Consider the following 26,345-nt stretch of genomic DNA (forward strand, 5'->3'; position numbering starts at 1 on the left):
CATACTTAATTTTATATATGAATATCGTAAGGTCATGGTTCAACCCAAAGGTTGGATGTTACAACCAGAAATATGGCTTCATGCCACACCTGTAACGGACTGTGGAAGTTGAAGAGAATTACCTTCATAAGGGTTTTTAAAGCAACATAAGATTCACAAATATGAAGAAACTGTTGTCGTCATAACTGATGTAAATATGAAATTATAGAATTGAGTTCACGAAATCAAAAACTCAAAGGTGTTCATAGATCAAGAAACTAAGCATATGATCCATGAAATTATGTAAAGGATAGTCAAATGATTTCCTGGATTGTTACCAACTCTCGAAAAAAAAAAAAATGTGGTCACTGCACTCTAAGGACTTCAATTTCAAAAACCAAAACCGAATTGGGCAGTATTCCCCATGCTGGAAATCCATTAGGACCATATGCATAGTCAGGAGAGCACTGCAAAAGCAACCGAAGAGGATTAGATGCATCAAAATGCTCTGGTTCAGTGCATAAACTGAGATGCATTCAACACAGTAAGCACACATGCTCATGCTTGATCCCTAGTAATGATGTAAAGGCATCCAGCTGTAGAATCGAAAAAGAAAATATATACAAGGTGATGCAAATACACACCCATGGGCTGATCCATACCCATCTGGGTTTCCAGGCAGAGATGAACCAAATCCATATTGGTTTTGGGTCTAGTAGGATTTAGAAATTTACTTTATTAGGAAGATTGTCTTTGATTTATTTTATTCACCTTATTGTAGAAAGTTTGGTTCACGTAGGATTTAGAGTCTTAGAGAGCTTGTTTGCAATTTGTTTCCTTGCTTAGGGTAGTTTCTTATTTCAGTTGAGTTACAATTATTGTCTTTTATTTTTCCTATAAATTTGCTTGTAACCGATAGACAAAATCAGATTGAAAAATAAGTTATGAGTTGATATTGAAATGTGTGCCTGCAGGCTGAGTGTACGCGATTCCCTTCCCCCCCACCCCCCTTCTTTGTGCGACTCCTCTCCCTCCCCTGCAACTCTGAGTTTCCTCAGGGATTTCTTCCCTTCCCCTACTGGCCCTCCATCAACTTGGCATCAAAGCCGAAGGATCCTCTATCCTTCTTCTCCTTCCCCATCAACCTTCTTCCTTGCCATTTTGTTCTTGGCTTCTGCTGAGAACTAAGTTCCAACAAAAAAATAAAGTTCTTTGTTGCACCAACAGAGAAATCGAACCAAAACCCCAACCCCTTCCTTCAAATTCCAGTCACAACCCCACCGCTCTCCCTTACAGCAGAGCATCCATCACCCTTTTTTCTAGAATATTGCCAGCAAAAAAAAAGAACTTTCGTTGAGCTCTCTCCCGCAGCCCTACCCGTTCCATAAACCCCCTTCGATTCCTAACCAGCAAGCCCGTTTCCCTGCTATAACAGCAAACAAAAGAAAGACCTCGAACCAGAACCCACCCTAACGTCGATTCTGCCATACCAATTCCTCCACCGCCCTCTATTTCCCTTTCTAGGGTTCAGAAAAAAAAAAAAAAGAAGAAGAAAATGTTTTACATACCTGGTTTTCTCGGTGTTCCACGCTCCCACCACAGGTCGCCTCTTCAATCAGAGTCGCAGCTCTCTTCCAAGAAGTCGTTGACCCCCCCTGTTACAACCCAGCTTCCTCTTGCTGCTGGTTTCTTCTTCGCTGATTCCATGGAAGAGAAGATCTCTTTCCTTTTTTGGTATTAAAACCCCACACTCATGATTCCTATTTTACTTTCATTAGTTTTGGTTTTCCCATACTGCCATTGCCTTTCTTCTCTAGTGTAGTCTGTCCTATTTTCTATTTTTCTTCCAAGTTTACCCCTACCCACCTTATAAGCTTTGTTTTCTTGATTCTAATTGACTTTTCTTATAATTTCGATTATGCCACTTATTAAGGAATTTCAAATTAATTACAAGTTTGCCACTGTGGTCACAATCTTCCAAATATTCACTATTTTGTCATTCTCTTTGAGTGTTCCCTTACCATAGTGGGTCCATAGTGATTCCGAATAACAAACCTGGCCGATGGATCTAGATCTTTTATTGGAATCCATCAACAAATGCAATTGATACAAGAGAAACTCGATGAGATTCAACGACATTGCAAGGACATCAAATCCCAAACACTAGTCACATCTGATTGTCTACACTCTACCTTCAACTATGTGATCTCAGCCATTTAGCAACAAGTGGATGAGCCAGAAGATGAACCACCAATCATGGAAGAAACTATGGTGTCATTGGAAGTTGAAAATCGGCTTGTAGAAAAATTTAAATCGGTTGATCACTTTAGTGAACTAATCGATTTTATTTTTCCAAGTCACTACTACACCAACGAACTTTGCGTTGTGGATTTCATAGCACTCGATCATGGTTTTGATGGTGACTTCATATAGGTAAGGATGGATGCTGATCAATTGGTGTTGATTCTTCCGTTCTACAAAACTCATAGACGAGTTTTCTCAACACCAGGGGAGTTGATGCAGATGCACACCATGGGCGTCGATCCATACCTATCCAGGTTTCCGAACAGAGATGAACCAGATGTCCAAATCCATATTGGTTTTGGGTCTAGTAGGATTTTAGAAATCTACTTTATTTAGGAAGACGTCTTTGATTTTATTTTATTCAACTTATTTTAGCAATTTGGTTCACGTAGGATTTAGTTGAGTTTCTATTATTACGTCTTTTATTTTCCTATAAATTTCATTGTAACCGATAGACAAAATCAGATTGAAGAACGAAGTTATGAGTTGATATTGTGGTGTATGCCGGCGGGCTGAGTGTGTGCTATTTCCCTCTCCCCACTCCCCCCTTCTTTGTGCGACTCCTCTCCCTCCCTGAAACTCTAAGTTTTCTCAGGGATTTCTTCCCTTCCCCTACTGGCCCTCCATCACATGGGGTTCACCATTATTCGTGCTACTATTCAAGTTATTACCTGGAGTTGAATGTGTGGCAGTTCAACGGGAAACTCATGGATTTGCTTCTGTCCATTTCCATTACATGGTGAGAAATTTAGAAGTCGAAATTTATTGACTATTATTTGATAAATTTATAGCACACCCATAGACACTGCCTTGTGAAGCTAACAAACCTATAAACAATGCCAAGTCATCCTCAGCAAGCATTTGGATTCACTGCTAGTAAATGACAGATTCAATGCATATATTACAGGCTTGATCTCAGCCTGATCTCTCAGACCATGTCTACAGACTACCTGTGACCAACCAACCAGCCCCAGGTGTTCCCTAGGACACTGCAATCAAATTTTAACTCAAGGGACTGGCAAGGGTGTAAAAGGTAACAGGAACTGGAACCGACAGTTACAGCCAAACAGAACCGAATTCAAACGGTACAGTTGTAGTTTCAACAAATAAGTTACAGTTCGTTTAAAAACCTCAAAACCAGTGGTTCTAAACTGTTTACAAAACCGAACTACCAAATAAAACGAATCTAAACCAAACCCTAAACCTTGGTTGGACCAATCACTAACCAAAACAGCAAAACCCTATAGCAGAGGGTTTGGACAAAATTACCAAACGGACTCCCTTGGATCTCGTAGCTCATTTGATGGGAGAGATGGGGAGTTTGGAAACCAAAGGGAAAGAGGATTTCTGCTTAGTTTCTACTGCCATGGTTTTGTTGAATGTTGTTTGAGAGCTTCTCTAAGATTAGTTTCTTTCAATGCTCTGCCTTCTCTCTTTGGTCCTAATTGTTTAAATTTAGTTGTTCATATCTTTTCTGAATGTTCAAGTTATTATTCTCTGGCTTCTTCAATGCTCTGGTTTTCTCTCTAAGATTAGTTTCTTAGATGAGATGGTTTTGACTTTAACTGTGAAAAATGAACTTCCTTTCAATGTTTCTCAGGTCCTCCATACTTTTGCTTTATCAATTGTGTCGTTTTTTATCCTCTACAAGTTGGAAATTCTTGAGTAGGCATATGAACAGATCCATGCTTAAGATAGCTTCCTAACTGATGGGGTTGTCAACCATGTGAAACTAGCTTCTGGCCCACTTTATGGGGAATACAAGTGTATGCCAAAAGATTAGTGGTCTTTAACTACTACTATTGAGGAGGGTTCAGATCCATTCACTAATTGGACAAAAAAAGAAGACAGCCAGCACCAATGACAAGCCTGAATTGGACCATTATCTTGAAAGTACCAGGAAAACCGTTGGCCAAGGAATATGTTTTAACATATTGGAAGGGATACTAGACCCAATTTCCTTATTTGTCTCCGCTAGCCCGAGATATGTAGGAAATTCCTTTGTCCACGGTCGCATTAAAATCAGCATTTAGTATTGGGGTAGGGTGATTATAAATACTAAAGTATATTGCTCCCAAAGAATGTTGAAACTTTGGTTAATGCAATTCAGAAGAACAAGAAAGTCGGAAACAAACCAGATTATTGGTTCAGTCACGCTAGACCAAGAATTGACAAATAGGCAGGCTTAATTTCAAGAATGATTTTTTGCGAAAAATAGGATGAAAACTTAGTGCTATAGTGTACCCTACCAACCTAGAGTCCGAAACCAAACTATCATTTTGGGTGTGATTTTTTTATTATCTAAGGATTCCACTATGTTTAAAAGGCCTAAAATAAGGTTTCCCAAGAGTTTTGAGACCAAAGTTGGCCATTTGACCTTTGAAACTAGCAATCGAAACTTGTAGCTGAAACTTACCAGGTTCAACCAAAACCTCGAACCTTGAGCCCAAAAAAGAGGGATATTTAGTCCTATATAGGATTGGGTGTGTGTTTCTAATATTTTAGTTTTCTAAGAGATTTAGGTTAGATTGGGTCCACTTTGAGCCACTAATTGGATGTTTCTGTTTTGTTAAAGAACTATTACGTCTGGTTTTAGAAACTCTAGAAGCTCTAGGATGCTTCTATATTCAGATTCCTTGGTTCTCAAGTTTAGGAATTTAGGTTTCTAACTAGAGTTGTATTAAGAATAGAATGGGAGGGGTTCGTTAGTCTATAATTAGTGGTCTGATATGATAGCCACCAAAGCATTTGCATTCATTAAAAGAAGACGGCAGCTCCAATGTTGCACCTCCTGATTTTGAACGCATTTTCGAAGTCACAACAGATGCTTCTCATATGGGAATTGGTGGCATTCTAATATAAGGATGGCACCCTATCACTTTCGACAGTGAAAAATTAAATAATGCAAAGCAGTACTTTACTTGTGATCTGAAAATATACATGGTGGTTCAGATATTGAAGCATTGGAGACATTATTTAATCCGCAAGGAGTTCATCCTTTTCTCCAACCTTGAAGCTCTCAACCACTTGCATTCCTAGAGGACAATAAGAAACTGACATACCAAATGGGTCTCTTATCTCCAGAAGTTCATATTTTCCCTGAAGTACAAAACTGGAAAAGAGAACCAAGTGGCCGATGCATTGAGTAGAAAAGTGCTCACGTTGAATACCTTTGCAGCCCAAGGCACAAGCCTTAACCCCATTAGAGATGACTAGCGTTCAGGTACTGAACCTTCTAGTGTTTATCAAATTTTACAGCAGGAGGAACCAATACGAATTACGAAGTATTCCTTATATTATGGTTTCCTCTTTTCAGGACCTCACTGGTGCATCCCCAACACATCTTTAAGGCAACACCTCATTCAGGAGCTACATGGAGGCAAAATGGGTGGACATTTGATGCAAGCCACATTGCTGCCATATTTGTCAAAGAGGTGGTGCGACTACATGGAATGACGGAGTAGATAATATCTAATCGTGATGTGAAGTTCGTAACCTACTTTGAAAGACTTTGTAGACGAAGACAAATATAAAGCTGAATTTTCTACAACCTATCAAGCACAAAACAAAGAAACAGATGGAAAGTGTGAATTGAAGCCTTGGCAACCTCTTACGTTGTCTTATCGAGACCATAAGAAGACTTGGCCGTCAATACCTGACATTGGAAAATTTTCTTATAACAATTCTGCCACCCGTAACATGGGTTGCACACTCTTTGAGATAGTTTCTGGCCTTCAGCATAATAGGCCTAACTTGGTACCAATAACTTCTCATGTTCGAGTGAGCGTCGAGGTGGATGAGTTCATCTGGCACATCACAGAGGTACACACGGATGCCCACCTACACAGCAATCAGCAACGATGCATACAAGGCAGCCACTGATCGACATTGCCGTTTCGTTGAGTTCAAGCCAAGGCAATATGGTGAGGATTTGAGTTGTATTGGAAAGGTTCACACCCGATACCAATACTAAGTTGCATCCTTGAAGATGGGTTCATTCAAGGCGCTGAAAAGAATTGGACCAAAAGCCTACATGTTAGAGCTACCACCAGACACGAAAATTAGCAATGTTTTTAATGTTGTGTCTTGCTGATCTTACTCTATATGTGGGACCCCATACAGATTATGGTGATACTAAGCATACCTTTATGGCTTCCTTGTTTGCTTCACTGGTCATAAATGAAATTGAAGATGTTATTGATAACAAGTTCAACATGGGGCAGCAGCAGCCACTAGTTTTTTCCAGTGAAATGGAAGGACGACCTCAACATGATTGCACGTGGATCCATGCCAATGATTTTAAGCACATCAACCAGGATTTGTGCGAGAGTTAAATACATGTCCTTCCTAAATTTGCCGGAGTTGAATGTTTCCAAGCTGGGGAGACCTGATGTAGAAAAGTACTACATCAAGCAATAATATTGCAAGCCTAAGAAGAACCAGGCCCATGGTTCTTCAACAGGCCAGTCTAAGCTCATTGGTCTTGGAATTAGCTGGTACACTCAAAACCAGAATCATGGGTCATATTATGTAGTATCTAATTTTAAGTCGTATTTAGATATCATTGGGGGTTATTGATCTCTCAATACCCTTACATTAAAAGGTCCTTCGCGTTGAGTTTTGTTCTCAAATAAGGAAAAAATACACCATTTGCACTTGCATTGCCCAAACAATGGGTTGTGAGTGTCACATATCCATCATTGGAGATGGAGGTCAACAAATTAGTGGTCGCTAAACATTCCAAGGAGTACTTTTGACTACCTCTCTGATAGTGTTCTTCTCCTTCTTGAATATCGCTCAGTAGTGTGTTACTGCTAATGGGGTGTGATCAGGGTACAAATATAGCATCAACTTCCTAAATCTTTGTACTCCACAAATTTTAAAAGGAGTTCATTTTTTACAATAAAAGAAAAAAATCTCACGTACAACTTTGGGGTCAATTTTGAAATCCATTAAAGTTAACTTCCCAACAAATGAGCCTATGTCCTTGTTTTCATGCTTAGGACACCTTTACATATGATTGTTTAAGCTGGAGGTCCCATTTAAATGGGTCAGCCATGAACAACTATCTACACTTAATACATTGAACCTAGGCTTTCCATCCACAGTCTTTCAAATCTGTTGGTTTGAACCAGTGCCCAGTAGGCTGCTACCCTAGCCTTGGGCTTTTTCTTAGGATGGTTAGCAATGTCACTTTCACCCTCTAACATTAAGCCAACAAAGGGGGTTTGTGGTACCAACGTAACATCATTTGACTCTTTCATCTCAATTTCAAAACATTCCATTTTAACAGTATAGCAGAAAACATAATATCTAAAACACCTACAACTACAACATAAGTCGAGAAATTTTGATGTACATAGGGTTGTCGAAAGGAGGACTCGAACTGGCCAAACCATGGTTCAGTTCTGTCCCAAGTCTGGACCTGGTTTAGTCCCACCGAGCCAGCCTTGTAGGTCCCAATTTTGCACCTATGTTGGTCCACTCCTGTAGTCATCGAACCAAACAGCCCCTTGGATAATGCATATTTTACTTCCCTAATTAGTCTTCTAGAAGAGCCCAAGCAGCCATCGATCCAGCTTGTCCAGCAGCTTCCATAACTTGTGTTACTGTTTCATGTGAACAGTATTTTTATCAGCAAGTTTTGGTCTTCAAAAATATCTTCCAGAAGCTATACAGCTGTCCCTTATTCAACTTCAAGAGAAGATCTCCAACTGCCATCGAATTGGCCAGCTAGTATAGGATTTAGTTTCCTTTTTTAGATTATCAAGTTTGTTTCCTATTTTGCAACTTAGGCTAGCTTCCTTTTTAAGTTCAGTTGTTAAGCTTGGTTAACAAGTTAGACATAAATTAGAAATCTTAATTCAGTTAGACACAAATTAGAAAATCTTAATTCAGTCCATTAGTTTCCTTTTATGCTATTTCTTTGTGTCCAAGATATGTAAGGCTATTTAAAGTCATTGATCATAATGAAAGAAAAAAAAAAAATTTTGAAGTTTATGAATTTGAGTGTTTACTCATGGCTGAGATAGCTGCTACCTGAGAGGGTGAGTACCGTGAGATGTCCATTCACTAATTCGTCATCCCCCTTTATTTGTTTGTTGTGAGAGTGTGTTTAGGTGATCATTACAAGCTTGTTGAAGTTCAGAAGTTCCATCAAAAGATCAATTTGAAGGACTGTAGCTGTTATACTGCAGAACTTCCATAAAGTTTTCTTTTTCATTCTTTAAGCATAACTTCTCAACCAGTCATCAATTGACACTCATCTTTTGAAGAATAGTTGGGCATCACACGAGGGGCCTTTGCTCCAAATTTGAGGTTCATCGGAGGTTGAAATCTCAAGAAAGTTATCAAAAGCCTCCTAATTCATGTCAACATCATAACTATCAATTCAACCATCAGAATTAGCTCATCTTTTGAGGGCTCGTTGACCCATCTAGGACCTTCATCCACTCCAAGTTTCAGCCCCATCTGAGGTACGGTTTGTGAGATCTCATATTTCTCCCTATTCAGTCAGATTTTTCAAATCCTGCCTAGGATTAGCTAGTCTTACATCAAATTTCAACCAACAGCTCACAATCACACCTGCTTCTATTAGATACCCACACATCCCGCCGCACCCAGCCCTGAGTTTGGGTGGTCTTTGGGGAGTTGCCAAGAAGTATCATAGTAACCAAGTGTGTTGCTTCACACTGAGATGCTACAAAAATTAATCAGCAATTCATCATGTTGATAACCCCCCCCCCCCCCAAAAAAAGTCCCCTACCCCAAAACCCATAGATTTTGAATTTCCAATCAAAGTGTGAGGGAGGACAATATGAACAAGAGAGAAACCTCAACAAAAGTAAAATTGCACATGAAAAAAAAAAATGTCTGCATAGATTCTGCTTCATAAGACATACCCAAATCAACATTCATACTATTCATCACAATTTTCCAAAGCCAAATCTATTAGGAAGATGATTAAAGTTCTCAACTAACAAACTACAGAATTAATGTTTAAAGGGAAAAGGAAGTACACGCTGCAGTGTACTCTCATCCCTGACCATGCAGGACCCATGTAATACGGATCATGATGCACCCCCTCCCGTGCGCCTATTGGCTTCGCATGGGAGATGCCACCACATGCAAGTAGCATGTAGATCCCCTCAATAAGTAAAATACCAAAAAATACCAACCAAGAGAAACGAATGTTACCTGAAGACGAGCATTTTCTCCTACTTGCATCCCCAACACACCTTCATCCCATCCTAAAATATGGCAGAACAGCAATTAATATACCAAATGAAAAGGATTTAAAGCCTACAGGACCTTCCATCAAATATTAGCAAAAGAAACCATCACCAATTTGTCAGGTCAAATTACATGGAATGTTCCCCATAGTCAAACAAAAGTCTACCACAGGACATTTACTGGGAAAGAAAAGAGATATGGATGGCCTGCAATGAAGTGATGACTTCACTTGCACTAGAATAAACTGACTTCCCCTCATTACTGCAGCTTTTTGACTAAAGGTTTTAAAGGAGCTGACTTCCCTTTTGAACTAGCTCCATCAAGAGTAAGGGAAACTAATACTATAAAACCAGTATTGTATTTCTTCAAAACACTGGGAAACTCACATAGTAAAGCTGCTGGTCGTGCAAGCTACCTGAAATCTTGTTGCTAAGGACCAACAAGGCTAAGACAGAAAAGACGTGAGGAAAGAACTGGAACAGCAGCTACAGAAGCCAAAGCTGGAACTGGATAATCTCAACGACTTTATGCGTATGCCTTAGTAAAAAAATTTAGGGTGAGTGGTAGCAGTGCTTAAGCGCTCGCAACTTACAAACACCACATATAATCTGGAGCGTTGATCTCTTTATAATAAATCCAAGCCGTCGATTACTCTCATGCCTCCCTTAATGGCTAATACCTCCACACCCGGTTTCCAGTTGATGTATCGTTTGTTTGTATTCGAGACTTTGCAAGTCCTCGATTGCCCTCATGCCTTTATTAGGGCTTTCTACTTCTACATCTGGTCTACTTCTACTTCTACAAAAGAGGAGCTTTGAAGCAATCCACCCGTGTCTAGCTTCCCGGTTTTTCTGGCCGTCCACTGGGTTGGAGAAGCAGAGGATCCGATATCAGCAGAAGCAGCCAATATCTGTTGTGATGGGCAAGGAAGTTGCCATGGTTTTAGCAGAGGATCCGATATCTGGGGAGTGTTCATGAAGGGATCATACTCCATGAAGCTGAGGAGAGAGTTCGGAGACCCCAACCTATCGTTCAATTCAGCCATACGAGCGCTCAGAATTTGGTTCTCAGACTCGATCTGGTTGTAGTGTTGCAGGATGTCCTGGCTGTGATGGGCAGGGGAGTTGACAAATTTGGTTTATCAGATCAAGTGTTGTTGCTTCTTCTGATGTGACTGCCTTGCAGATTCTCGGTTTGAAAGCGTCCTTTTCCTTTTCCTCTCATCGATCCCCGCGTATTGCAGATCTCCTTCAACCAGAAATTGTGAGTGGTTGCGCAGATGACATTCCTTTCTTCGCTACTTTATTCTCCGACGAAGATGATGGATTTCGGACAATGTGAGAGATGGGTATTCTCAAAGAATCAAATAATATTGCATAATTAAAATATAAAATAAATAATAATTAAAGAGAGAGAGAGAGAGAGAGAGAGAGAGAGAGAGAGAGAGAGAGATGGAAAGAGCAGATCATTAAAAAAAGAAGCTCATTAGAAAACAAAGAAACCAATAACGGAAGCCGACGGAGAAAGACTGGAGAAAAAGAAACCTATGCAGGAGTGCAGTGTAGCTCATAAATTCTAGAGATGGGATTTCCACAGAAGAAAACCTGAAACAGCCGAGATCATGACAAGAAATCGATCCAACAAGATAATGGAAAAGAAAACCCCACGTTTGAATGAGAAGAATTCAAAGGGTTACCAGAGTATCAAGCTTCCATAAACCCCAAAACCTCAAATCCACAAGAAAAAACAGAACCCCGAAGACATGATCTATGAAATAAACGTAGCAATCAGAAGATCTTTTCCTTTATCCAATCAAAGATCAAAGAAAATTCTGGAGAAGAAAGGCAAAACGAAGAAAATACTTAGCCAGACGGTGCTTGCTGGTGAGCTTGTGGTGGCAGCCATGGCAGAGAGTAGCTTCATCAGCGGATCAGAAGACATGGTGAAGCTCCATGTGAAGCTCCATGCTTCTCTCCTCATATTCACCGTCCACATTGTCAAGGACACATGTCGGACAATGAAGGTAGAACTGCACCGTATTGCACAATTGAGGAATTGTAAAGGATACGGAAAGAACAAGTAATCGGTTGAAATAAATAAATGGTTCAAATTATCTCAGACAAGACCAACGGCACAAATTAAATGGAGTGTTTACAAATTACAAGTTGGGAACGCTTAAGCGCTGCTACCTTTTAGCCAAAAATTTATAACACCATCATTACTCGAGTACATAAAATGCTAGTGAGGCAGACAGGAATTCTCGATGTTTACATAAAAAAGGGGGGTTTTTTTTTCTTGGGGGGGGGGGGGGAGGGAGGGAGGGAGGAAAAACTGGAAAGAAGTAAATCTACAGAAATACTGTCCAAGAAAAAATGGAAAAATATAAGGGGAAGTGGTACAGTTAGTACAACCGCATCAAAGTCCAGGTATACAATTTTTCATTTTTAATTCAGAAATTACCTTTTGACAAATCCATGGAACTCACAGTGCATTTAAAATTGTATGAAATTGACAGGACCAGCCTTCAGTGGTGAGTCAAAGACCTCAATGAAGCACCAATCCATGCCATCCTGATAATTCAGTTCAAGAAGAGATTTATCGAGATAACAACCATGGTTTAAGATCTCGCCAATATCTCTTTTTTTCTAAAAAGGCGAGATGAGATGCATGGCTAGTTAAAAATTGTACAAAAACTCGACTGAGATCTTGCCGAGATCAGATCTCACATCTCTCTCTCTTTACTTTTTTGAGGAAAAAAAACTAAAGAGTAAGGATTTTTGGAGTTTTTGCTTGAGGATCTCCATTCCTACACTTATTGAAACTTAAAGAGTAAAGAATATTACCTCCTCATCCACTTTTGAAGTTACTTTTCTTCTCAAGAACCATTTTAGATTAAAAAAAAAATCTCAAACCCATTTTTTCATGGAAACAACATCAAATAGTCGTTGGTTTGTATTGGTTTTTTTTATATGTGATGCATATAAAATTGATCTACGGATTCACATAGGGAAATATATTTTTCTGTTTTTAAATTTTTTTTTTTTAAATAAATGATGCATATAACACTAACCTTATATTGTTATGTCGCTTATCATATATTATTCCAAATTTTCAATGTATGTGAACGTGACTCATTAATCATCAATGTTAATTGTTAAGCAATTAAGTAATTATCTTGTCTTTTAAATTCTTATGATTATGTTGTGTCATGTGTTGATTGTGGAATAAAGCATACTAGCCTAGGGTCTGAAGACTCAGAGACTACTTACCATAGTTTTTAAAGCGGTAAGGCGACAGAGGCGTTTGAGGGTCTTTCGGAGCGCCTTAGTGATAAGGCGGGCATAAAACGTCACCTTATTGACTAAAGCGTTACTATGTAATTTTTTTATAAAACCAATCTATTTGGTTCAAATTCTAGTTGAATCCTATTACTCATATGTTAAATAAATATTAAAGGTTCATATTCATACCAATGTAAGATATTCATCAAGAAAACAAATCAATAAAGTGAATAAACTAAGTTCATCTTCATCAATCATCAATCATCAATCATCATAACATATTAACATATAATATAAATACATAATTATGAAACAAAATTATAAATATAAAGAAAAGAAGACATAAAAATTACAAGTATTTATTATACTTACCTCTATGATGCCAAAATGAGTGCCTAAGCCCTAAGGTCATCCACTATATTTCTACTCCTGTCAAAGAAGAATGAAGCTCACCGCTGCCGGAGCAAAATGGTCGCCTGGATCAGTGGTTCTTCCTTGTTCCTTGATTCCTTCTCAAAGCCCTTTCTTAAAACCCTTGACAAAATCCAAACCCTGTTTGTGAATTGTGTTTTTGTTTTGTTTGTTTTGGTTATTTTTGGTAGAGTAAAGCTGATCCCATACATCTCAAGTGTTAACAAAACCATACACCTACCAATAAAAAATCTATATTTGGAATCTTCATCAAGTAATTTAAAAATGTGTTAAAAAAAAAAAAAAAAAACCCATAAGGCGCCACTTCACATAAGGCGGAGCACTGCCTTACCATCTCTAGACCGCATTCAGCGTCAACCTTACCAGCGCCTTAAAAACTATGCTACTTACATAGGGTACGAAGTCAAAGTACTATTTTAGGTTTGATTTTTAAAAAACGGATGTTCCCATTGTATTTAGAAGGCCTAAAATAGGGTAAATACAAAGTTTCTGGGGCTACAAAGACCATATGGCCACCGAGCCCAACCACCGAGTCAATAGGGAAAAAATACTTGATCTCGGCGAAATCTCGCCAGATCTCTCTTTTTTGGATCAGCAAGATGGAGGGCGAGAGCAAGATCTTAAACCTTGATAGCAACACCCATCCATATGGTTAACCAATATATGGCATCATTGGGTGGCTCACTTGTGTGAGAGTCTTTTAAGGTGGGTAGAGCATAAGAAAACTGGAACACTACATTAGGGTTTTGTGGAAAAGATTCACACCCCTAGAAAAAAAATAAAAATTAGATGCCCCTTTTGGGGAATAGTTTTTCCCCTTGGTGCATTTTTGATATCTTCTCTTTTCCCTGTTAATACTAAATCCCAAAATCAATAAAATGAGAGGAGAATAAAGAGTACATATGTAAGAATTTGGTTTCCCAGTTATCTTCCACCCCCCCCCCCCCCCCACCTCTCTACCTCTTTTCCACTGTTAGTAAGGAAGTCAAGCACCTCACAGAACCAATGGATAACAGTCAAACAAGATACATAGCCTTTTCAAACAGCTTTGTAGATGGAATTTTCTAGGCACCAATGGATTAAATATTACTGAATCTCCCAACTTAACTCTAAAATTAGCACCCCCTGGATGTATTTTTCAGACTTCCTATTTTCACTTCAAAGAAAGCAACACAACTTACTGCAATAGTGTAAAAGTGAACAGCTGCAGTGAAAGATGAGGGGAACAAAAGAGTTACTAAAAAAAATCTTAAAAACTAAACTACAGTAAGCCAGAAAAGAGGCTGAATTAGTCAATCCGCTACAACCCTCCGATGTGCTACCTCACAAAATCAACAAGAACACCTATCTATGTAGGGGTGTCTCTCTAATAGTGGCATTCTCTAGGGGGTGGTGCTGTAAATTTTCCTTATATTATTACAATTCCCCACCTTGGCTTGAATTCTACTAAGCTCAAAAAACAATTTTCTCCAGCCATCTCCACCTCAGTGCTCTCAAGTGCTACTGACTCCAATCTTTGTTATGGAACATACCTTAAATGTTGACATCAGCTGATATATATATATATATATATTTTTTTTTTTTTTCTAAATACCAAAATACCCTTCTAAAAAGTGAAGTACCTAATATACCGTCTCTTAACCCCCTAACCCCCATCACAACTGAGCTCCATCGTCTTCATCCCCAAACCGGTTGTGCTCCATCTCTCCTCTACCAAACATGAACTCTATTTCAATCTGCTTTTTCTTTTTTTCTTTTTTTTTTTAAAATCAAGTTGCATGTCCAATAGGAGTTGCCGGCGGGAGTATAGAAGCTGGACAGGGCGGGCTGGTCTTCCCAAGGTCACAGAAAGAAGGTAGGGGTCAAGGGGGTTGCTGGCCATGAGGGACTGCAACCGACTGAGCTAAAGCTCGGCCATGGGGTTTGCTGAAGGAATGATCAATTTAGTACTTAAGTTAGGCCTTACTACAGGGCAGGCAGGCACACACACACATAGGAAGAGGAATAAAATCGATGTCTTCCATGTCTACAATAAAATCGAACACAATGAGAAAACCTATAGAAGAAGGGGTAGATGAAAGAAACAAAGAAGAGGGAGAGTGAACAGAAAGAATGTCCATTGAGGATCAGCAGATATCACCACTTATTATATCCCCCTATGACCAAGGAGCAGAATATGTCAAAGGGACCCACACCGGCACTGGAGAGATCATTACCGACCAGAACCAATACCACAGCAGAGGGACAATGGCCCTTTAAGCAACGCTCGCAGGGATAGCGATTGGAGGCCCACTTCTGGGCTTGATGGGGTTCAACTTTACTGCTTCGGCTACGATATTTCTCATAAGCTCTACGTTGCACTTCATCTTCAGTCCTCTCTTGATCTTTGCAACTTTTTTCCTTGTGATCACCATGGCAGGTGTAACGACCCCAAATCCGATCGAGGAGTTTGGTCGTTGGCGGTCCAAGATCAATTTCATTTTAGGGAATGAATCGGTATGGATTTCCACAAACCATGGGAAAAAGCATATAAAATAAATAAAATATGTAATTAATTCATAGAAATGTGCAGGAAGTCTTAAATAATAAACAACAAAATAAAAGACACTTCCCCCATAGGAAGGTTTAAAATGAAGATGACATTAAAGGTCAATAAGCCTTACAAAAGACTGTAAAGAAAATGCTAAAGAAAATAGAATCATAAAAAAACAAGAAATAGCCTCCACTCAAGTTAAAGCCACCCTCATCCTTGTTAGACCATAGGTATGCAATAGGCTCTTCATCTCCCTCTCTATGAATCTCAATCCCATCATCTGAAATATTGTAAGGGGTAAGCTTTTAGGGAAACTTAGTAAATGGAGGAAATCACAATTTACACAAGTTTGAAAACAAAAGAATAAAGTTTTCTCTTTTAAATGAAATGTGAACTATTATGAAAATAAAGAAAAATTTAACGAGTCATTCAAACAATAATAGATATCACAAATCATGATTAATGAAATTTAACACCACCGTCCAGTACCGTACTACGGCCAAGGATTAAAGTATCGGTATCGGTCGCTGTATCGATCGACCAAAATTAAGATACGTATCCGAGTGTATCGTATCGTATTGGAGATACGCTAGGATACGCTAAAGATACGCACATAAATGGAAATGAAACACCTTTTTAAACACTTTTGCATAAAAATTTTGTTAAAAAAAACTATTGATAACATGTATTATACATAAACACTAAATTGAGGGTATCGCACTAAGAATTCAAGGTTTGTAGTTGTCCCATAAATGTAAAATCCTTGTTCCCAACCTTGATTTCCACTTTAGTTAGAGAGAAATATGACTGGCAGCAACTTTGGAACATAAACCCCTAAAAAAATCGTCTTTCCTGAAAAAAAATACTCATCTTTGCCATTATATGACCGTAGCGCACTGTATCGGTACATACCGATATTCACCGATACGTATTGATCGATACTCACCGATACGTACTGATACTCATCGATACTTACCGATCGATACTTACAAATACTCACCGATATGTACTGATACATACCGATACTTACAAATACGTATCGATAGTGTATTGGTGCATATCGGTATGTATCATAGGATATATATCAATACGAAAGAATTTTAAAAATTCCATGTATCGTATCGGTGTGTATCGTATCGGTCGGCTAAATTTAAGATACGTATCGGAGGGTATCGTATCGGTATCAAAGATACTTTAAACCATGACTACGGCTCACACCGTATTGTGACCTTTATCGGTGTGTTAACCCATTCACATAATTCATAATCTCAATAATAGTTCAAACGTATAGGAATGGTATGTGCCCCCATACCGTACTACGGCTCACACCGTACTGTGACCATGATCCACATCCATCCCATATACAAAATATTACAATCATACCATTGGTTCTTGTAGTGCATAAAACACACCCTATCGTCCCTTACCATACTATAGCTCACACCGTACTATGACATTGATCAATAGTGAGGTTTTCGCATAAACAAAATGTGTTCAATGATAGCATACACCATCCAAAAATCCATATAGGGACATAATGTAACAATCACAAATCCGAAAAAAAAAATAAATAAATAAATATAAATCAGAATTTCTAATATGTTTTTATTATTAAGTGTGAAATGCCAAACCCAATAAAGAGATAGACATTTCAAGAGAAATAAATTTACAATTCTAAGAAAAAAAATTAGTCATTTAATAGATAAACATACAAGTTAATTTCCTATATCACATATTAATAATTATTAAAAAAAAAAAATGTGCAGAGAGTAAAGTAAACCACTTACCGAAACTTTCATAGAAGGCAAAAAAAAAAACCTTTAGATATAAGGTCTTGAACGAACGTCTCCTTCCTAATCAAGCGAAGCCAAGCGAAGGGGTTAAATCACCAAGAGATGGGAAAAAGTGGTGGTGCCCCTCTCTCTCTCTCTCTCTCTCTCTCTCTCTCTCTCTCTCTCTCTCTCTCTCTCTCTCTCTCTCTCTCTCTCTCTATTTTCAAACTCTGCAGCCTTGTGAGGCTGCCAACTTACCCCCTTCTCTTTTTATTTCCCAAGCTCTCTTCCTAATTCAAAGATGAAAATAAAATCTTTAAGGGCCAATCATCTTTCCCCCTTGTCAATTTGCTTAGCAAGGCTAAGAAGAGATGCCAAAAGTGTTGCCCACATGCCCCTTGATTTGATTATTTGTCCCACGCCCTTGATTTGAATCTTATAAGGGAAAAAGGATAATCAATTTACCCCCCTTAATTTGAATCTCACAATGAAGGGGAAAAAGACATCACTAAGTTAGTATAATTAAAAGGATATTAATCTAGGTGTCAAATCATAATTGCAGGAATTTAAATAATTAGCATAATGCGTAGGGTGGTTTGAAAATCAACCATAAGTATATAAACTAAATAAAGAAATAATGTGAGGTGGGGAGATAAAACACCATATTTAATATGATAATAGGCAAGTAATTGTAAAGCAAATTAGGAGTTTCTATAAGTGACCGACAACCAAAAAGGCAGTTATGCTTCAACACATAGTTACCATAAAAGGTATGTCTAGATAAATAAATTTGCAATTCAAAAACATTTAAAAAAAAAACTTACCAGAAATAGAGTAGTGTCAAGGCCAAAGAATCTTGCACTTTTGTCAACAAGTTTATATTTTGACCACCACATCATCAATTACAAACATTGACTTTGACTGCCCCATCATCAACTGACTCATCACTTCAGGTTAGGGTTGGACTAAGTCAAAGAAAAAAATTAGGGGTATTACAGTCCTCCCTCCTTAAAGAAATTTCGGGAACCGAAATTTCTCGAAATTTAAAAGTTCTCTAGAGAAAAAGAAGTTACCTCAAGATCCATAGCTTGAATCCTATCTTCCTCTCTTCCCTCAATTGCTACCGATCCTAAGTCGCTAGTATCTGTTAAGGTATGACACATTTAGACTTAGCTTAGCCTGAGCGTAACAGTAATTTGAGGTATAAACTTAGGTTCAAAGTTTACCTGGTTCACCAAATAGTTGTGGATATCTGGCCCGCATATCCTCTTCTAGTTCCCACAAAGCCCCGTGGTGTTTCCAGAGAATTTTCACATACGGAATAGTACGTCTTCGTAACACTTGGTCTTTGTTGTCCAGGATTTGTACAGGTGACTCTTCATAAGTCAGATTGGTGCAACGACTCATAACTCAAGACATGTGATGGGTCTGCTACATACTTCCAGAGTAAAGACACATGGAAAACATCATGTACTCTAGATAGGGTGGGTGGTAGAGCGAGCTGGTATGCCACAATTCCAACCTTCTTCAAAATTGCAAAAGGTCTGATAAACCGAGGACTCAACTTGCCTTTCTTCCCAAATCTAACTATTCCTTTCATCGGTGCGATCTTCAAGAACACATTATTGCCCTCAGAAAATTCCAGTTCTCTCCTTTTAGTGTCAGCATAGCTTTTCTATCTGTCTTGGGCTGCCTTGATCCTCAACCGAATAAGTTGGACTTTCTCTTGTGACTCATTGATTAAGTCAAGCTTGGCTAACTTCTTTTCCCCAACCTCATCCCAAAACAAGGGTGAGCAGCATTTCCTCCCATACAAGGCTTCATAAGGAGCCATTCCAATGGTCGCTTGAAAGATGTTGTTATAAGCGAACTCGACCAAAGGAAGATGCTTCTCCCAACTGCCCTTCAGGTCTAAAGCACAATCCCAAAGCATGTCTTCAATGATTTGATTTAACCTCTCTGTTTGTCCGTCTGTCTAAGGATGAAAAGCAGTGATAAACTTCAACTCCGTTCCCATAGCCTCTTGCACCCCTTTCCAGGATCGAGAGGTGAATCTGGTCTCTCTATTCGATACAATTGACAAGGATATTCCATATAAGCGTAATACCAGATCAACATATAATTGAGTCATCATCTCCATGGTATAGTTCATGGAATAGGCAATAAAATGAGCTGATTTAGTTAGACGATCCACCACAACCTATATAGCATTATGACCTTTTGGAGTCTTAGGCAATGCAGTGATAAAGTCCATTCCGATAGAGTCCCATTTCCACTGTGGAATTTTTAATGGTTTCAGGAGTCCACAAGGTCGTTGATGTTCAACATTTACTTGTTGACAAGTCACCCCTATTTTTTTTCTTTGACTTAGTCCAACATTGACCTGAAGTGATGAGTCAGCTAATGACGCGGCAATCAAAGTCAATGTTTGTAATGGATGACGTGGTGGTCAAAATGTAAACTTGTTGACAAAATTCCAAGATTCTTTGGCCTTGACACCGCTCTATTTCTAGTAAGTTTTTTTTTTTAAATGTTTTTGAATTGCAAATTTATTTTTTTAGACTCATACCTTTTTATGGTAACTATGTGGTGAAACATAACTGTCTTTTGGATTGTCGGTCACTTATAAAAACTCCTAGTTTGCCTTACAATTACTTGCCTATTATAAACCATATTAAATATAGTATTTTATATCCCCACCTCACATTATTTCCTTATTTAGTTTATATACTTATGGTTGATTTTCAAACCACCCTACCTATTATGCTAATTATTCAAATTCCTGCAATTATGATTGGACACCTAGATTAATATCCTTTTAATTATACTAACTTAATGATATCTTTTTCCCCTTCCTTGTGAGATTCAAATCAAGGGGGCTTCCTTATAAGATTCAAATCAAGATGGGAAAATTGCATAATCAAGGAGCATATGGACAAGACTTTTGGCATCTCCTCTTGGCCTTGCTAAGCAAGTTGACAAGGGGGAAAGCTGATTGGCCCTTAAAGATTTTATTTCTTCTTTGAATTAGGAAAAGAGCTTGGGAAATAAAAAGAGAAGGTAAGTTGGCAGCCTCTCACAAGGCTGCAGATTTTGAAAAGAGAGAAGAAAAGAGAGAGAGAGAGAGAGAGAGTGGGACACCCCCATCTTTTTCCCCTCTTGGTGATTCAAGTGAGAAGAAGAAGAAGAAAGGTTCAACCACTTCCCTTGGCTTCGCTTAATTAGGAAGGAAACGTTCGTTCAAGACCTTACATCTAAAGATTTTTTTTTTTGTCTTCTGTGAAAGTTTCGGTAAGTGGTCTAATTCACTCTCTACACATGTTTTTTTTTATAATTATTAATATGTGATAAAGGAAATTAACTTGTATGTTTATATATTAAATGACTAAATTTTTTTTCTTAGATTTGTAAATTTATTTCTCTTGAAATTTCTATCTCTTTATTGGGTTTGGCATTTCACACTTAATAATAAAAGCATATTAGAAATTCTGATTTATATTTTTTTCATTTTTTTTTTCAGATTTGTGATTATTACATTATGTCCCTATACGGATTTTTGGATGATGTATGATATCATTGAGTACATTTTGTTTGTGCAAAAACCTCACTATCGATTAAGGAAACAATACAGTGTGAGCCATAGTACGGTACGAGATGATAGGGCGTGTTTTATTCCCTACAAGAACTAATGGTGTGATTGTAATATCTTGCATATGGAATGAATGTGGATTATGATCACAGTACGCTGTGAGCCGTAGTACTGTATGGGGGCACATGCCATTCTCATATGTTTGAACTATTATTGAGACTATGAATTATGTGAATGGGTTAACACACTGATCAAGTTCACAGTACGGTGTGAGCCGTAATACAATACGGGACGGCAGTGTTAAATTTCATTAATCATGATTTGTGATATCTATTATTGTTTGAATGACTCGTTAATTTTTTCTTTATTTTTATAATAGTTCACATTTCATTTTAAAAAAAAAAAACTTTATTTCTTTTGTTTTCAAACTTGTGTAAATTGTGATTTCCGCCATTTACTAAGCTTCCCCAAAAGCTTACCCCTTACAATATTTCAGATGATGAGATTGAGATTCATGGAGAGGGAGATGAAGAGCCTCTTGCATACCTATGGTTTAACAAGGATGACGGTGGCTATTTCTAGTTTCTTGATGATTCTATTTTCTTTAGCATTTTCTTTAAAGTCTTTTGTAAGGCTTATTAACCTTTAATGTCATCTTCATTTTAAACCTTCCTATGGGGGAAGTGTCTTTTATTTTGTTATTTATTATTTAAGACTTCCGCTGCACATTTCTATGAATTAATTACATTTTTTATTTATTTTATATGCTTTTTCCCATGGTTTGTGAAAATCCATACTAGTTCATTCCCTAAAATGAAATCGATCTTGGACCGCCAACGACCAAACTCCTTGGGGTCGTTATAGCAGGCTTCGCTACTACAGTCACCTTGGGTTTAGCTAGAATCTAGACTTTCCATTTGATAATTTGAAAGAAAAGCAAGACTATTGTTTTCAAACCCGAACTCGAATCCTCGTTCGAAATTAGTGTGAGTCAGGAGATTATGTCCAAGTCCGAAACCGACAATGGATGATGGGATGATAGAGGAGGTGATGACTGTGACAGAGGAGGTGACGACTGTGACAAAGGAGGTGACGCTGGTGACAAAGTCGAGACAAAGTGGGAACGAGGCGAAAGGAATGAATTCTGGTGGGCATTTACAACACAAGGTGCATGCAAGCCCAAGTTTTTTTTTCTTGATGATCGGAATCAGAAACAGAATCGAAATCGAAATCAAAATCAGCAACGGAAACCTCATTGTTTCCAATTTTTTCTTGAAATCAGAAGCAAAATCAAAATACTTTTCTACAGTTGCAGTAGTGGTGGATGGGGCGAAAGGTTTTGCAACAGCAGAGCTGAGGGCGAGGAAGGGTTAGGTTGTTCGTCGGTTGCCTTTGTGTGGCGAAGAAGAAGAGGATAGGATTTAGGGTCATGCATTTTAGTCAAAAGGGTAAAATCATCATTTCAAATCCTCACTTAACAAAGACTGATGGTAGGGGGTGAGAGCATAATTTGGAATCATGCAAGAGGTGTAATGTAGGAGTAGATTGCAAGAAGCTAACCCCCACAAGTATAACCCCAAACAATACAACTTAAAAGAGACCTTAGAACAAAGTAAACAAAGATAGAAGACAACCCTTACAAGTAAACAAGCAACCCACAAGAAGAAAACCCAAAAGACACAACCGGCCAAGAGAGAGAAAAACTCCTGCGCAAGGTAAAATAGGGAAAGGGGCAGCTGCTGCTGTGAAGCTCAGATTGAGCTGAAACTTGGGTCGATGGGAGTCCCTAAGGAGGGGATAAAAACCTAAAAAAAATGAAGAGCTTTTAACAGACAGATAAAAAGTTACTCACTTTCTTGATTTCAGGTCTGAGGAGAGAGAAACAAGAGAAGTTTCTCACAGACAGGACTGCTTCCTTAACCGTGCTCGGAAGGGGATCAAAAGGTCCTTGGATGGCCTGGAACAGTCCTGCTGAATGTCTCTTGAGGCAGTTCAGAGAAAAGGGCAGCAAGGGGATCAATTGACTTCAAGTTGAGAGATTCCTTTGCTGGCCAATTCTGGTTTTTAAAGCTCCAACAGATCTGAAATTCTTCTAACAGTAAACAGCAAATAATAATGGAAATAAAGTGATAAGACAAAGAAGAAACAAGGGAAGTGGGAGAGGAAGTGGCTATCTCAGCCTGGGCTTCTCACCCACAGCGATCCCAGCTGCTTTAAGAAAATTAGTAGCAAACTTCTTTATTCAAATCTGAGAAATAATGATACATATGCATCTCTATTTATAGAGAGAAGTTTACAATCATACTAAGACTAAAAGCTAGTTTCCAAAGACGATTAGACACTCCTACTACGACTAAGAATTGAAAATAGAACTAGGACTTGACTTCTAACTCCAACATGGAGTAGGACTACTTAAACTAATAGTCCATAAAGGACTTACAATTGATGGGCCCACTGGGGCACTTACAATCGATGGGCCTAATGGGCCTTTATTTAATTAACTAAAGAATAACCTAGCCCCCTCAAATAGGAGGGACGTTAGTGATATTATGGGCTGGGCTTCCTCTTGCGATAGCCTAGCCCATAATATGGATCTACATCAGGGTGTCTCTCTAATAGAGGCATTCTCTAGGGGTTGGCGCTATAAATTTTCCTATTGTCTTAAAAAAAAAAAAAAGAGGGGAGGCTACGTGACTTTGAAAGAAATTAATATCCAACAATATAAAGTCACTTATTACAAAAGAGACGTATGAAGCAGCAGAACAGTGTTGTCCTCCCCTTCCCTGACCTTCTTCTTTTCTTTCCCCTTTCCTTTCTTCTTCTTGGTTTCCTTGTCCTCTTTCTCTGGTTCTGTTTCTAGACGGTACTTGAAGGCTCAGTTGTTGATATCAATCTCTAGTAATGGTCTTCAGATTGGCTGGAGATTGGTAGGAAACATCCCTGCGATAGAAACGATTTACCCCTTCATATTCTCGAATCGATCTTTGCTCCATGCTAGAAGTGTTAACCAGAGATCAGATCTGGTTCTGAAACCTTCCGTCCATCCTTTCACTTACTGTTTTGGCTGAACCTTGGCTGCAATCACAAGATCCTTGTGCTGCAATTCTCACTTCCAAGCCCTAGGTCGACCCATGATGGCTTGAGAGAGAGCTCTAACAAAGCTATCAAATCTGCCTCCCATTTCTGGTTCTGTCCAAGGTTGAAGAAGACCAACTAAGAATCTGGCTTGCTCCTCACAATTTGCTTATCTCCCTATTTCATACTTCACTTTCCAAAATACCCTTCCTTTCCTTCATTATAAACCATTAACCTTTAACTTAACTTTGCTTCCAAATATGCCCATGACAAATAAATACTAATCCCCACCATATCCGCTCTCTCCTTAACCTACCAACTTAAGCCTTAGAAAATTCTGGTTATTTACAAAGAGTGTCATTCCCCTTTGTAACTTCAATTTATTTACAAGAACTGCCATTATTCTTCAATATTTGGCTAGTGCACTCTTGAATGGGCCCATAAGCGATCCGATTCCGATTTTGGAACCCGGATCCAAACTAATTACATTCCACAATAGCGACCAATCAAAACCAAAACCCTACCATTGTTGTTGCCATCAAAGAACATCTTATTTAAGCAGATCCACTTAATATATTTCCCATGCTTAATATCCTTATATGCATAACTACATAATTGTTTTACAAGATAAGCTTGTTGGGTCATGTTTGACACGTAAAGTAGTAGTACAAATTGGCATGCATCCACCCCATGCCAAAAGCTTTCAAGGAACAGCTTCCCTAAGTTACAGTTGTGACAGAACTTACAAACCCAGCATGTTTTATAACAAAGAGCTACCATGACCACCATCAATCCCATTTCAAACATACAAACATAGGTAAATTGTTGACACTCGTAACTGTGCACCTAGGGGAAACAAAATAATTCAAGGCTAAGATCACTATTAATATTAGAAAAGATAAACTACGATAAAAAAGATTAACTACAATAAAAAGAATAACATTAAGAGATCAACACAATAGTAAGAGACACAGTATGTTATAAAAGATCAACAAGAGTGTAAGACATCACTTCAAAAGGAAAAATTGTCTCCCCCCCCCTCCCAAAAAAAATTTCTATATCCAAAGTTTAATTGGCACGTGCAGAGAGAGAGCACTTATAGTTACCTTTGATTACTGCACCTTGGCCAATTTTAAACGAGAAAGGCTCCTGCCCAGGATCTTTTGTGCTAAGATACAAAAATAAAGAAGATAAGAAACAAACTCAAGGGAATGGGGAAAGCAGTTAATTGGTATTTCGGATGGGAAGGAATAGGAAAAAAAATTATTATATGTTATCATTGCTTGAATAAAGCAAGAAATAAAGAAATGGAAAAGAGACAGAAGGCGAGAAACTCCTAACCTCCAAAACTTCTGTGAGAGATCACCATTTTTACCTATATTGAGCAAAACAGCTAAAGAAAATCAGCCGATGACAATGCATAACCCAGAACAGGTTGAAAGGCGACCGATTAATAATAAATTAAATCCTAAGGAACACAAAATTTAAACGTTATAAAGCCAGGTGACATGAACTTGTCTTATTTGGCTGATTAGGTATCTCCAACCAGAGCTCCTCTGAGAAACGATGAAGAAGCTGGCCATTCTTTTACTTCACCATCATCATATGAACACTGACGACTCATCTCCCGTCTTCCCAATCCGCAACCCAACTCAATGGTGGATGATCTGTCTCTGACTTTACCCATACTAACAAGAACGATTCACAGAGACAAGGAACTAAGTTGTGCAGTGATTGATGTTTGTGACAGGAAAAGAAAATGGAATTTTAATGGGTTTCTTGAGGAAGAAGACGATTAAACACCGATAAGAAGTAGGAATTTGGAAATTGAAATCGATTGAAAAGAAAGGGAAGGCAATGCATAGGCAGAGAGAGACGAACCGAAGCCCGTGCAGTGGACGGTGACAGTCTGACCAGGAACGGGTTTCGGACCGGTTCCAGCCCTCAACAATTGCTTCTCCACTCCCATTGTGCCGGCTCCCTGCAGCTATAGATTGTTGAAATTGTATTTTTGTTCTCCTTCCCACGACCTTCGATATCAGAATTCTCATATAAACAACTCTAGATCTTGCCGAGGTGCCCAAGGACCTAATTTATCATGGTTTACCGAAAAAACCAAGGAAAAATTTGTCGTGGGTTTTTTTTTT

At 38.5% G+C, this 26,345-nt stretch overlaps 1 protein-coding gene across 2 annotated transcripts; it reads right to left on the reverse strand.

The window, feature by feature from the left end:
* Positions 1-162: 162 nt before the first annotated feature.
* On the reverse strand, positions 163-26,345 carry LOC122076852 (peptidyl-prolyl cis-trans isomerase FKBP12-like). 2 transcript variants are annotated; one of them, XM_042642449.1, is made up of 5 exons: positions 26,080-26,325; positions 25,540-25,573; positions 25,305-25,366; positions 9,481-9,533; positions 163-446 (listed from the first exon to the last, which is right to left on the reverse strand). In XM_042642449.1, exons 1-5 carry the CDS (start codon positions 26,165-26,167, stop codon positions 345-347), a joined length of 339 nt encoding a protein of 112 aa, XP_042498383.1. In that variant the 5' UTR covers positions 26,168-26,325; the 3' UTR covers positions 163-344. The 2 variants fall into 2 exon arrangements, with proteins under 2 accessions (XP_042498383.1, XP_042498382.1); XM_042642448.1 differs by lacking the exons at positions 163-446; positions 9,481-9,533 and adding an exon at positions 15,748-16,042 and having other exon boundaries at positions 26,080-26,345.

Source organism: Macadamia integrifolia, chromosome 4, assembly GCF_013358625.1.
Source record: "Macadamia integrifolia cultivar HAES 741 chromosome 4, SCU_Mint_v3, whole genome shotgun sequence".
NCBI lineage: Eukaryota > Viridiplantae > Streptophyta > Magnoliopsida > Proteales > Proteaceae > Macadamia > Macadamia integrifolia.

Bases quoted from the DNA above. Each gene is read 5' to 3' on its own strand.
- LOC122076852 (XM_042642448.1), bottom strand. From the start codon at position 26,167: ATGGGAGTGGAGAAGCAATTGTTGAGGGCTGGAACCGGTCCGAAACCC. The intron at 25,574-26,079 runs GTTCGTCTCTCT...TGCTCAATATAG, and splicing joins CGTCCACTGCACGGGCTTCG to GTAAAAATGGTGATCTCTCA. The intron at 16,043-25,304 runs GTAACTATAAGT...ACAATATTTCAG, and splicing joins CCAAGGTGCAGTAATCAAAG to ATGATGGGATTGAGATTCAT.